The sequence below is a fragment of the Protomyctophum bolini genome (genome assembly GCF_963924005.1).
Source record: "Protomyctophum bolini genome assembly, chromosome: 3".
Taxonomy (NCBI): domain Eukaryota; kingdom Metazoa; phylum Chordata; class Actinopteri; order Myctophiformes; family Myctophidae; genus Protomyctophum; species Protomyctophum bolini.
In genome coordinates this window covers 32,437,919-32,450,881 of record NC_137864.1, presented here as the reverse complement: position 1 = coordinate 32,450,881, position 12,963 = coordinate 32,437,919, and the positions used below count along the sequence as shown (strand labels likewise).

Genomic DNA, 12,963 nt, shown 5'->3' with positions numbered 1-12,963 from the left:
TCTCTCTCTCTCTGAGCCTAAATCCTTCCCTCCCTCTTTGCTCCTTTTTCCCCTTTCTTTTCATTCATTCTGGTGTCTCTCTTGTGTGTCTGCGCTAATCTCCTATTCAAAGCCTTTTGTTTACACCGCTAAACATCTCTCTTTCTCTTCACAGATCTTTTTAGATGCCCATACCATCAGGCTGGGCAACATTCCCCATGGCAGTGCAGTGGACCCCCTGGAGGGGGCGCCAGCGGGCACCACCTACACCAAACAGACTGTGTACGAGTTGTGCGCCTGTGCCAACGGCAAGCTCTACCTGTCCCCGGCGGAGAAGGGCTCCACCTGCCAAACCACCAGTAACTTCTGCCTCTGGAGCTGAGAATGGGGCGGGAGGGGAACGCACAGGACAGACGGACCGGATCAGAGTTTGAAGTTAACACTAGCTGACTGGATGGAATCACCATGGACCAATAGCTTTGACGGGAAAGCCAACGCTGACCACCAGGTCAAATCAACATGGACCGTCGCCAGCTCCGTCGCTAGCTAATGGGACCACCAATGCATAGAATCCGTGGTTAACCCGCTGGCGTTGATGCTAAGACTAGCCAGTAGACGTGGATGGACATGAGCTGCGGGCTGGCTTGGCGCGACGCCGCAGCCAGCTCCAAAGGCCGCACCACAAGGCTGTGGGACTCTGCCGTCGCATTTGTCGCTGCCATGACAGTTTGGCCAAAGTAACCTGTATTATATTTGGGGTTGCTTGACAGTCGCCAAGACTCCCTGTTAACGGAAGGAAGTCATTGTTTGTTCAACGTGTGTTTGAAATCCACAAAACTAAAATTAAAAAACTAAAACACATACTCTGACTGCTTTAGACTTACCTAAGGTGGGCTAAAGGCTAGCCTTGCGGTGAGCTAGTGTAACAGACACGGATGTGGATTAGCCTAGCGGGAAGCTACGGCTGGCTAACAGACCGATCAATACCAGAAAGGCCTTCCCCCTCTTCTTCTAGTCCCTAGGTCCCGACCTTCGACTCTTTGGCTACTGAACGTTGACCCCTCAACGTCACTCTGCACCTGAATGTGACCCTGCTTCCTTAAACATGTGCCGTCCGCTACAAATGGAACAAAAGTATCTGCCGTTATACTTTTTTTGCTTTCCCCCCTGAATTTTTTCTTCCATTTTTAGTTTGATCTTGTAGCTCTATTATGTAGCGTTCTGCTCTGCTTCTCACAGTTGGCCTTGCTTTAGTCTTGTGTCCTTTTGTCTTGTCATACTGTCATTTCGCTCCCATTTGCTCAGATATTCTTACGTTTCAGTCGGGGGGCACGCGTTAGTCCGACGTCCCGTTAGTCTCACATATGTGGCCGGTTAAGACTCACCTGCAGTTAGGGTTAGGGCTTGGCGTAGGGTTAGAAGTGTCGGATTATTGGTACGTCTCAGACTAAGGGTGGGGCTCCACTGGCTGCTGTGGAGCTTTGGCGTAACGCTACACACCCGCTTGCCCCATCACCTTTGTTTCCATTCTGTCGTAATAGTAAAGATAAATGAATAAAAACCTCTGCCAGGTCCGCTCTCCATCACATCTGTTCCAGAATTTCTCGTCGCAATCTGTCACTCCATCTCTCTCGTTTTTACGCTCCTCAGACTATCCTTTCCTGCAATATTATTTTACAGCTTTCCATTCTATCTTTGTCACTTTCATTATTTTCTTTTCTGTTCTTGACATTTTTGGTGACCTTTCCCCTCTTACTCTCTTTTCTCTTACTCAGAGTCCTCTCTCTCTCCCTCTCTCCCTCTCCCTCTCCCTCTCTCTCCCTCTCCCTCTCTCTCCCTCTACCTCTCCCTCTCTCTCTCTCTCCCTCTCCCTCTCCCCCTCTCTCCCTCTCCCTACACATCGCCATCAACCCACCCTGCAAGGTCTCTCCTTTTCTGCCAATTATCTGCATCTTTCATCAACCTGTCCTTCTCTTTATATCTCTCCTTATATCAACCTACACCCTTCAGCCTTCTCCCCATGACCTTCTTGCTGTCCGTTGTTTTCTCCTCTCCAGAGTTATTATAGTTATGAAATATTAATTTGTTTTAGAGTGCATTTTTTTTGGCTCTTTTGTTTTAGAGTTTAATTATTGGATTACATTTTATAGCACTTTTCTAAGCACTCAAAGAGCCATTCATTCATACATTGGGCGGTGACGTGGCGAACAGTCGACCCCATAGTGTCCTCACGGCAAGCTAGCACCTACCAAATCATTGGAGGCAATGCGGGGTTCATTGTCCGTACCCAAGGAAAGGACACTTCGACATGTGGACAGGAGGAGCCGACCCTCAGATCATTAGACGGCCTGCTCTACCTCCTGAGCCACAGCCACCCCAATTAGTATCTCCGCGCTGGCCTGGGAACGCCTCAGGATCTATACTCTAATGTGGACCAGGAGAGGGAAGTCTGGGGGATTCTCTGCTCTGGTAGCTCTGTGGACCAACTCCAGCTAAAGAGGTAGAAGATGGATGGATGAGTGCATAGTTTCGCAATGTTTTTAAGTTTTTTTATAGTAGTCTTTCATTTATTCATTATATTAGCTTTAAGTTTTAGTTTGAGATTACAAAACATGACTTCTCTTTTTTAGTTTTAGTAACTATAATAGCCCTGGTCATTCCATCCTCTGCTTCAGAGTTCCCATGCCATCCTTTACTTTCTCAACCTCACCTACTCTGTCCCTCATGTCCTCCTGTCTTCTCCTCTCTTGCCATTCCAAGCAAAGACGAAACATCAGGAATACCCCGAAAAAGCAAGGTGTGTGAAAATCAAAAGCCCTCTTATTCCAAATAAAGAAATCACATAAAAACTCTACAAACAGAGCAAAAAAACTGATCTATCAAAAATAATCAAATCTAATATTATTATTTATTTATTTTTAAACGAAAAGTCAATATTGTTTGGGTTGTTTTGTGTTTCTGTCCGTCTCAGACGCCACCGTGGATGGGACATCATAGGACATTGTACAGCAAGCAGGACGGAAGAGAAAGGACATGGATGGACACATAATGTCTGGAGTCCATTGACAGTCGTACATTATTAAATACAACTTTTAGTTTTTTAGTTTTTTTTTACAAGTTACAGTATACACAGGTGCCTTTGCTGCTGTTGGTAAAAGCACATCATGCCTGATTTACACTTTGTTGCGCATCATGTCGCGTGCCGGAAATAGCAGATCTACGAGCTTGTAGATCTGCTATTTCCGACGCTGGCATGCAACTGGGTCTAAATCACGCATCACGGTCTGAACGCTATAGAGCCGCCCTCAGTGGACCGGCCGCTCATCTCCATGGACAGAACTCTCTGATTACTTCTCCGTCTGTAACAACTTTCCTCTCCCGGTTTGCTGTACATCCACCTGAAAAGACAATTCACTCCAAGTTTAATCTTTAATTTCCCAATGTCCCGTTAACGGTTTTATTCTTGATAATAAAAAATAAAGCACAAATTATGCCATGTATATAACGATATCAATAAAATAAAATGAAAATTTAAAAAAATTAAATAAAACAATAATGTTTATAAGGCATTGTCTCTGGAGTCTTCAGTAGATGTGGAATTAACCTTTTTTTCATCAATCCTTTTATGTTCCTAAATCTGAGAATAATGAAGACTCTTGATGTTGAAAATAATGGTACTCAGGGGGAATGCAAATGATGTATTGTTAATGATAGGATTACAGAGATAAGCTGAATGTTAACAGCCTCAATCGCTAAGGACAGACTTGAACGTGATTGAAATGAACCACTTTCACTCTGGCCTCCCTATTTTGGGCATGTCATCGGTAACATTTGCAAAAAACGTAATACATGAATGAAGAATACGATATATAGCCTAACCTTTTATATAATTTAAAAATTGTGAAAATAGCAGATCTCCTGTGACCTTATAGATGGTTATTTGCATTATGTCATACAACAAAGTAACCTACTGTACTGTATAGGGTTGGGATTTGTTAGGATTTTAACGGTTCCGGATCCTTACCAGATCCCTCTTAACGGTTCCGGTCCTAACGGTTCCTAATATTATTTTTTCCCCTTTTTTCTGACATATATTATGCTTATATTATAACTAACCTAACCAAGTATTTAAAGATGGAGTGCCGTGATTTTTTTCCACCCTAATACATGATCATCAGGTATTATTGTTATGTAAGGAGGTATTTTTTTCTCCAAAAAGTGTACAGTATTTGTTAAAATGTTGTTTTTATGTGGGCACGCCCACCAGTTCATTAAGTATGCCTAGTTTGCCTGGTGGGTGGTGATGGGTGCCGTGATCCACCTGAACTGAAGCCGCACCCACAGCTGTAGTTGTATGATAAAGGAGGAGGGGTTAGCGGAGGGGCTGATAATGTGATGTCACTATATTGCTGTTTATTGTGGCACTATTATTTAAACTTCACCACCACCAGCTAGCCACCACAACAATATCATTGTTGCAATGTGTACTGTATATTAAATATACAGTACACATTGCAATAATGATATTGTTGTGGTGAAAAATGTTGTGTCTTTAATGTTCGGATTAATTTAATATGAAGGACCCCAGTTACCCTAATGGAAACAAGCCATAGTGTTTTCTTGGGCTCTTAGCAGACCTTGTATTGAACTGTAGGCTACGTTCCTGTGCTTTTTTTCTGCAAACTGTTTATAAAGTAATCAATCTATGGAGGTATATGCACCTAAAGGCTGGGCTCTCAACAGTTGCGCGATTAATTTAGAGCCAAATCAAAAGCAGTTGAGTTGCTTATAAGTTGTAAAAATAAGTGCAGACAAATTGATTTTTATTTAATTCATGGCTCTAACGTGATTCAGACAGAAAGACGTCGAGTCATTGGCGTTCTCGCTGAATGCACAGAACAGTGGTATCCGCCCCACTCACTTACTAAGTGCAATAAATGCGATCGCATTTATTGCACTTTGCGTGCTCAGAGTCATTTCCCTCTCTGTTAACCACACTCGCTCCGCAGCGGTGAGCGCTCGCTGAATGCACAGAACTCACTCATCGCAAAGTGCAATAAATGCGATGCCATAGTTTCCTGCAAAGGTTGTTGCAACTTGCACCAGTTGCACGTCCACATTGAGGAAACATCTCAAAATCAATACGCCTACACGAGTCACAAGATTAATCTACTCACTCATGTTAATGTAGGTAACTTGGCTCTGTTTGCATGCGTGCACAGACACAGCGGAGCTAAATGACGACTGATGAGAACCGTTTGGGGAACCGTTAATAAAAAATCACACCCTTAAGAACTGAGTGGTGCAATTCCCCCCCCCCACACACACACACACACACACACCTCTCTCTCTCTCTCTCTCTCTCTGTCATTAGCAGGAAACAGAGCAGCACCTCTCTGTTTCTGGCGCCCCCTACTGGTACTAATAAGTCATATACTCGTGCTCATGAACACAGGCTCAGATACACAGGCATACACACGGACATTGCTGGTTGTAGGAGAAGTTGCACCACTCAAAAACGATTGAACCGGCTCCGGATCCGCTATGTCGGAACCGGGTCTGAAATGGACCCGGTTCCGAATCCCAACCCTAGTACTCTATGTGTGTTTAAGTGCTTAATGTACACACATTCCTCAACATTACATAGTTCTGGGTGCAACATATCACCTGATTTTCATTCAACCTTTTTTCCCACTTTGAGACGACCAGCAGTCTCCTACTGTTTCAACCCGGCATCTTTATTTCGTAATTATAAGCAAAGATTTTCAACAATACTGAAAATACAGTAACATCAAACAAGTTGTGACTTTGTAGAATGGCTTCTTCTTTTTTTATGATTGTCATATGAGGAAATGCTCTATGTGGGGCGTGGGTGCATGGTTAAGAATCTTGTTCCAGATCACCTCGAGAAGTTATTGAAGGAGGGGAAGGTTTCTCGTTCCCTTTTTTCCCACCAACTTTCATCTGATCCCGGCCCTTTGTGGGGATTTGGAGCCGACGACCTTGAGATCAAACCCACTTCTCAATATGGGGCCTTCCTCTCTATGTATGCTATCCTCAGGGACTAACAAATCCTTTGTAGTAATCCCTTAATACTGTAGGCACCAGTGAGCTGCAATGATTCACTGCCTGATATTTCACTCCAATCTGGACCCATTTGTGTTATGTCATAAGCATTGTTTGATGATTTAAAAATATTATTATTTATTTATTTATTTCCTGCATGCCAAATGCTTTCTTTTGGATCGATAATGTGCTAAATTAGTTTTTCAACTCCATGCAATCAATGGATTGCAGAAGATTAAGCTGACCTGACCTGAGATGGAATAGAATAGAGATTGTGTTATTGGCTGTGGAGTGAGACGTTTGAAGGTGGAAGCCCTCAGATATGCTACAGTGTATGGATTGTATCATTCTTTCACTTCAGTGATTTATTTTAATTTGTATTTATAATTTTAGCAGTGGTTCTCAAAGTGGGTTCCGGGGATCCCTAAGGGACCTTCTCTTCAGGTGGGTTCCAACTTCCAAGGGGTCCCCAGCTAAATTAAAACATTGAAATCTGTGTATCAGCCTTAACACTGTAGCCTCAGATATTTGAAGAGAGCCGGCCTACATGGCCACAGCATGTTATGATGCAACGCATTGTGAGCTTCAAGATCTACTATATTAGAAAATACATTGAAAAGAGTGAATACATACAGCATGATGTGGCAGAACATGTTCAGATGGGGGTCCATGGCTAAAATACATCTAGGGGTGAAAATTGCCATGAAAATGTTTGGGAACCACTGTTGTTTGCAGAATATAAGAATGCAAAGCGTTATTTTACAATACAAGCTACTTTACAGGGGACAAAAGCCCAAAGTCACTTATTATAGGCAGACTTGGCAACACTGCTTGAATGGCATGAGAAATGAGAATCTCCACTGCTCAGCACCACAAAGCTGCTGTTTCCATTGTCATCGTGACAGAGCTGTGATGTTATTTTCGGCTGCGGTTGTGTGGACCAAACGGAGAGAAGAAAAGCAACTTGCACCCGACCCCCCAACTCTCTCCAAACAGTAAATCTGCCCCCTCGTGTGAGAAACGTTTATCATAACGTGGTTGTCGGGCAGTTGATGTATATTTTGTGTCAAATGACCCTTGTCTTGTAGCAGCGATGGTTGAATGAGTGAGAAGAAACGGAGGTAGGCAGGCAGGTTGCAGTCTTACGAATCCAGCTTTATTGTCAGGATTCACTCAGTACAACAAGGCAGAGGCACGGGCTGAAGGCCCCGTGCCCTCAGTTCGGAGTCACATCATAGTAGCCAATCTATGTGAACACAAAACAGTGGTCCCAAACATTGCCATATATTCACTTCACAAAGTCCCCCCTCCGGATTCAAACAGGCTGCCTCCTCTCTATGGGAGCCAATCAGATTGTTGCTTTCACCGGATCTTCCTGTAAGAGGTAGGCGGGACATCTGGCATGTAGCTCATGTGGCACAGTGACTATACGGTTTATATCAATAGGACTAACTAAATATCAATACTATATTATAAAGTATGCAGAACCTTATTTAACACATAATGTCACAAAGGTAGAATGTAATATATTATTAACAGGTCTAACTGATTCAATCACAAATACATTGTAGGCTAGAGAACAGAGCAGGAAGCTCCCTGAACACACAGCTGTTGGATTGCAGATTTCATCAAGATTAGAACTGTCCCGTGACCCCTGGGGTCTTGACAGCTCCTAACAGAGACATTGTATGTACAGGACTGATTGTAAATAACTCTACGCAGATTACTCTTTCTATGAAGTTACCACAGTTTGCATGTTCTAACTGTGTCAGCCCGTGTACCTTATCTGATCCATATTCATCACAGTTAACCTAGTATCTCCATATATTTAAGCTTTTTAAGTTTTCTTTCGTACATTGATGCACTACTTCATCATAATTGTGTCATACAAAAGTAGTGAGAATAGGCCTAGGCCGTGGCTCAGCGGTCCACGCACCCTGGCTGGTAGTCCAGTCTGGCAGTGTACCGTGGGTTCGACTCCCGATCCCGACGGTCCTTACTGCGTGTCACCCACCCCCCCCCCATCTCTCTCCCCATCTCCTGTCTATCCCTCTATAAAAAATATAAAATAAAGGCGAAAGCCGCAAAAACAAAAAAAGGTTATGAAAATAGGATGGTTTTGGACATACAAGGTTTCCACCCGACGGCAACAAAAACAGGAAGCGTATAGGCAGCACTAAACCTGCAGTTTCCTGTCATGTAAGGGAGGTTGTCATAGACATACTCAGTCTCTCTAACGTCCTATGCTGTACATAGTTGGGGGCTGTACATAGTCTAAGGCTTAAGCCGCATGCTGCACGCTTGCGTCCGGCGATGACCTTAGATGTTCGTGCCGGCACCTCTAATGGCATCCCCCCCCCCCCCGACCTGACAATCCAAGCCGCATGCTACACGTTCGTGTGTAGTGATGCCCCTGGATGGTCACGTGTCCATAAACTCCACGTCTATTCAATAAACCATCTAAAAGGTTCTTATGTCTGATGCTTGGTCTTTCCTAGTGAACTGGTATTTGGAGAAGAATACTAAAAATGGTAGTTGGAGAAGTGATCACACAACATATTTATGTGGGCTGGATATTTGGAAAATTATTCCAGTGAAAGATAATATAATAATAATATAAACATAACTTATTTTTAAATGAAAGAAGATACAAATGTATTTTAATAACTCTGGACACTTTCTAGGATGATACATTCGCACAGTTGCAGATTAGTCACCGTTCAAAGCTCTTAACAGATGAGCACACAATTGAACAGATCGGAAATCATTGACCTGGGGATTAACAAATCTCTCTAGATACTGTGACAGTCGACTCCTGACTCATGAAACACATAAACTGGCCAACATATTTATGTCCAATTTTGTTGGAGATGAGCCCCCTGCCCCAGTGAGTAACACATACACGCACTTGTGTTTTCACACAGTGTTAGTATGACAACCTTCCTCACGTGGTTGTTACAACTGTATCTATGACAACCTCCCTCAAATGACAGGAAACCGTGCTGCTTACTCATTTCCCCGTTTCTTGGTGCTTCTTTTTTTAAACTGACATTTCTCACACTGTATGCTTGTGTGTGTGTGTGTGTGTGTGTGTGTGTGTGTGTGTGTGTGTGTGTGTGTGTGTGTGTGTGTGTGTGTGTGTGTGTGTGTGTGTGTGTGTGTGTGTGTGTGTGTGTGTGTGTGTGTGTGTGTGTGTGTGTGTGTGCATGTTTGTGTGCATGCATTGTTTGAAATGACCTGCTTACCGACGAGGACACTTGTATCCTACTGTATATAACCATATAGCCCCCGCTCTGAGACACACAGTACATACATTTTTTTTACCATAATATGATAAGCATTAGTGACCATTTATATGAAGATAGTTTGAAAATAGTTTAGGTTCTCATTTACTGTAAAAAACAATGTTAAGGCTGATGATTTTTATTAGGGTAGACAGTAAAGACACCTAGACCTTTATTGATAGACCAAGCCCCCACATTTATGAATGAATCTATGACGTAGGATGTGACATAGAGGTACCACAAGAACAGCGTGAGGGATACTATCATAGGAGCCGAGGGTTACTACCCTGGTCCTTCAAAACGCAACTGGTTGTCGCTCCTCATCCACTCCCTAGATATATTATAACTGTATGATGAGGACACATGCAGAGATTTGGTGGGGCCCCTTGAATTTCCGACCCCCGAGCCTATAATAGCCTATACAATAAACCAATTGATAAATCAATTGATTGATATCATCATCATCATTTTTCGACCGCGGTCGTGATCGTGGATTTCACAATATTACGCCAGACTTCCCAGTCCTTCATTGCCATCCCCAGTTCCTGCTTACTGATGCCTGTGTCCCTAGCGATGGCATCAGGGAACGACAGTTTTCTACCTCCAGTCTGCTTTGAGGCAGGACTCCAGAGAAGGAGGGAAGTTAAGTTTGAAGCCAATGATTTTATTAAAATAATGAGTATGAGATACTCATACTACTACTAGTATGAGAATTGTTTCTTCAGGTGGATGTTGTGGTCAGGTTGATGTCCATGTTTCCTGTTTTAGAGAGTGAGAGAGTCAAAGAAGCCTTTTGTTCCCTGAGAAGCCAAAAATGAACAGAACTGACTCAATGATGCTGTAAGACACGAGAACAAAAACTGTGACGAAATTCTGGCATTTCATGACAGTCAGAAATAGATTAATCTCTAAGAATAAATCATACTTATGGGGACATACAGAATCATGAAGTTCATTTGGAGATTGGTTCATTTGGTTGTAACTTAAAGTAAAGTGTTGCACTGGCCGGGATTTGTTTCGTTAAGATATAGAGGCATTTATAATAGTACTGTAGTACAACATACAAAAATGCAATTCTGAACTTGTTAACATTTATTGATTTGATTTTAAATGGAGAATTTGAGGAACTAAAATCCAACTATACATGGATGCCTGTTTTCATCATTTTAATCATCATTTTAAAATTATCTGGTACAGTTGTCTATTATTAAAGTTTGTTGTGGGCTGTCTCTTCATGTACAATCCCACGGTTGGCGATGGGGTTGGGTTTGATTGACTGTATGCAGTGTCACTCCCAATGTAGAAGTGAAGCCAACGCCAATGTATGAGGAAGCCACATATCCTCGGGAGACAGAATTTGACATCAAGTCGTTGGCAGCTTGTTGTCATCATGAGAATATATGTGTGCATTTACGGTTTGCTTTCTGGTGGTGAGTAACCTCAGCTTGTTTTCATATGTGTGGTTGTCTCTGTCTATGAGTGTCTGTAATGTATGATGCTCTCAATGTCTCTGTCTTTGTCTGTCAACTGTTGTGTAGAATAGAACATCTAGAAACCTTCTGCAAAAATACACACCTCACATCACATCATGTTGTCAATACGTTGTGTGCCATACTGATACTGATGAGCTGTATTCTTGCTTACCTCTTGTACTATAGTGTGGAGTATTGTGGAGACAACAGATCTCCGCATAACTGGTTATGTTGGGAGTGATGTGTCTTTCGCCTGTTCCTGGGATAAATGGACCTGGTTCACCGGGGGTTATACATTATACCTCTGTGCAAATCCATGCCACAAAGCAACAGACATCATTGTCATGGCAGAATCTGGAAAGACTGCAGAAAACAATAGAATACGTATAAGAAACTCAGGAAAAAAGTTAGAGGTATCCATCACTAAACTCAAGAAGTCAGATAAAACATTTGTGTGTGGACTGGAGAGAACACTAGTTACAGATGAATTTATAAAAGTGCATCTTGATGTTAAAGATGGTAAGTCAATTGAAATGATTCATTATTGTGTCGAAATACAAATAGAAATGTAAGGAATAGAAACATAATGACTTCATCACATTTTCTTGATTCATTCAACATGCTTTCAGCTCTCGTTACAACAGTTAAGATGACCACTGCCACTACACTTGAACATCCTGATATTTCTACAGGGCTCTCCAACGTATCCACAACAACCATGCTTCATGAATCCAATTACTCATCTTCAGGCACTGGTATGCGAGTCTGTTTAATCAAACAAAATATTAATGATGTATACAATTTGCAATATGTATTCAATGTATAAGAAGGTATTGTGTGTGTAGTGTGTGTGTGTGTGTGTGTGTGTGTGTGTGTGTGTGTGTGTGTGTGTGTGTGTGTGTGTGTGTGTGTGTGTGTGTGCGTGCGTGCGTGCGTGCGTGCGTGCATGCGTGCGTGCGTGCATGAGCGTGTGCGTGTTTAGCTATAGGTCTTCAATAGGTCGTACTCCAACAGCAGGCTCAATAGGTCGTACTCTAAACAGACAGACATAGGGAGGGTGGGCAGTGGGCACCGCTCAAAAATGTGAGCAGGGAAACAAACCTATACCTTCTACAGTATGACGTCACTGTCACTGAGCATCATGCATCTACTGAAAGACCCACCCAACTTCACCACACTCAGCAACATTATGAAATTTACAATAATATAATTGTACACACAATGCTACAATTGTGTTTAGTGTTAATGTTTTGGCCTATACATGTAGACTCTTCTCAGTAGCCAAAGAACTGATAATCGATCTGTGGTGTCATGTAAACTCAATTATGTTCACTTCTAGGTTGGCTTGCAGGATTAGCTGTTGTGTTAGCAGTGACAGTGGTGGCTCTGCTGATGTTCTACATAAAGAGAACCAGAAAATCACAAGGTGAGTCAAACGAACACACACACTGTCACACCCCTGTCTCAGGTGAGGGTAGTAGTGACCCAATCAAAGATGGCGAGGCAACACAGTTGGGCAGAGTTAACAGGTTGATTTCCCCAAGTGCAGAATAAGTGACAAATACATACAGCGGAGACCGAAATATGACTGGAATACCAATTCTCTGCAGTTATATATCCCCCATGGCCCCTCCCACCAGACAGGACCAATTGATAGGGGTTAACATGATTCACAACATGTCAAATCTGCTTGGGTTTGGCACAAAACACATTTTCATACATTTCAATTAATTTAAGCTTGTAGATCTTTCTTTCTCAAGCCTTTAGTTTTCCAAAGTCCTCATTTTAGAGTCCAGTGTCCCTCGTGACAAATAATCATCCCTATCCACAGACAGGAGTTGTTTTGGCCCAGTTAGTGGTCAGCTGGGCTTCCACCTATTTAAAATAGCTGAACAGAGATATACTGAGAGCTGATGGGGATTTGTTTGTTGTTTCGTTTGTCCATACCCTACCTAACCAGTGCGCGCTACTGACAGGCATGTAATGAGCAAAACATGAACAGTGACAGGGTGTATTTGTGTATTTAGTCAATTATCTCCACCTTTTCACGAGATGCACACGGACGGACGTCTTTCTCTCCGGGCAAAGGGGCCCGGAATGACAGCTGGACTTCATTTATCAAAACTTCCTCTGATCACCACAAACGTCATCACCAATTGACC

At 42.6% G+C, this 12,963-nt stretch overlaps 1 protein-coding gene and 1 long non-coding RNA gene across 2 annotated transcripts in view; both read left to right on the top strand.

Annotated features, from left to right (window-relative positions):
- LOC308312524 (zeta-sarcoglycan-like) overlaps window positions 1–748 on the top strand; it is a 205,291-nt gene extending 204,543 nt beyond the window's left edge. The window contains exon 8 of the mRNA XM_080759133.1: window positions 155–748. Within this exon, the coding sequence (XP_080615259.1) occupies window positions 155–361 (207 nt within the window). The 3' untranslated portion in view covers window positions 362–748. The remainder of the gene's footprint in view (window positions 1–154) is intronic.
- A 9,891-nt stretch (window positions 749–10,639) lies between these two features.
- Window positions 10,640–12,227, top strand: LOC308311760. The gene is made up of 4 exons (XR_013963702.1): window positions 10,640–10,759; window positions 10,988–11,320; window positions 11,431–11,556; window positions 12,141–12,227. It is a non-coding gene; the product is annotated as an uncharacterized lncRNA (long non-coding RNA).
- Window positions 12,228–12,963: the final 736 nt, after the last annotated feature.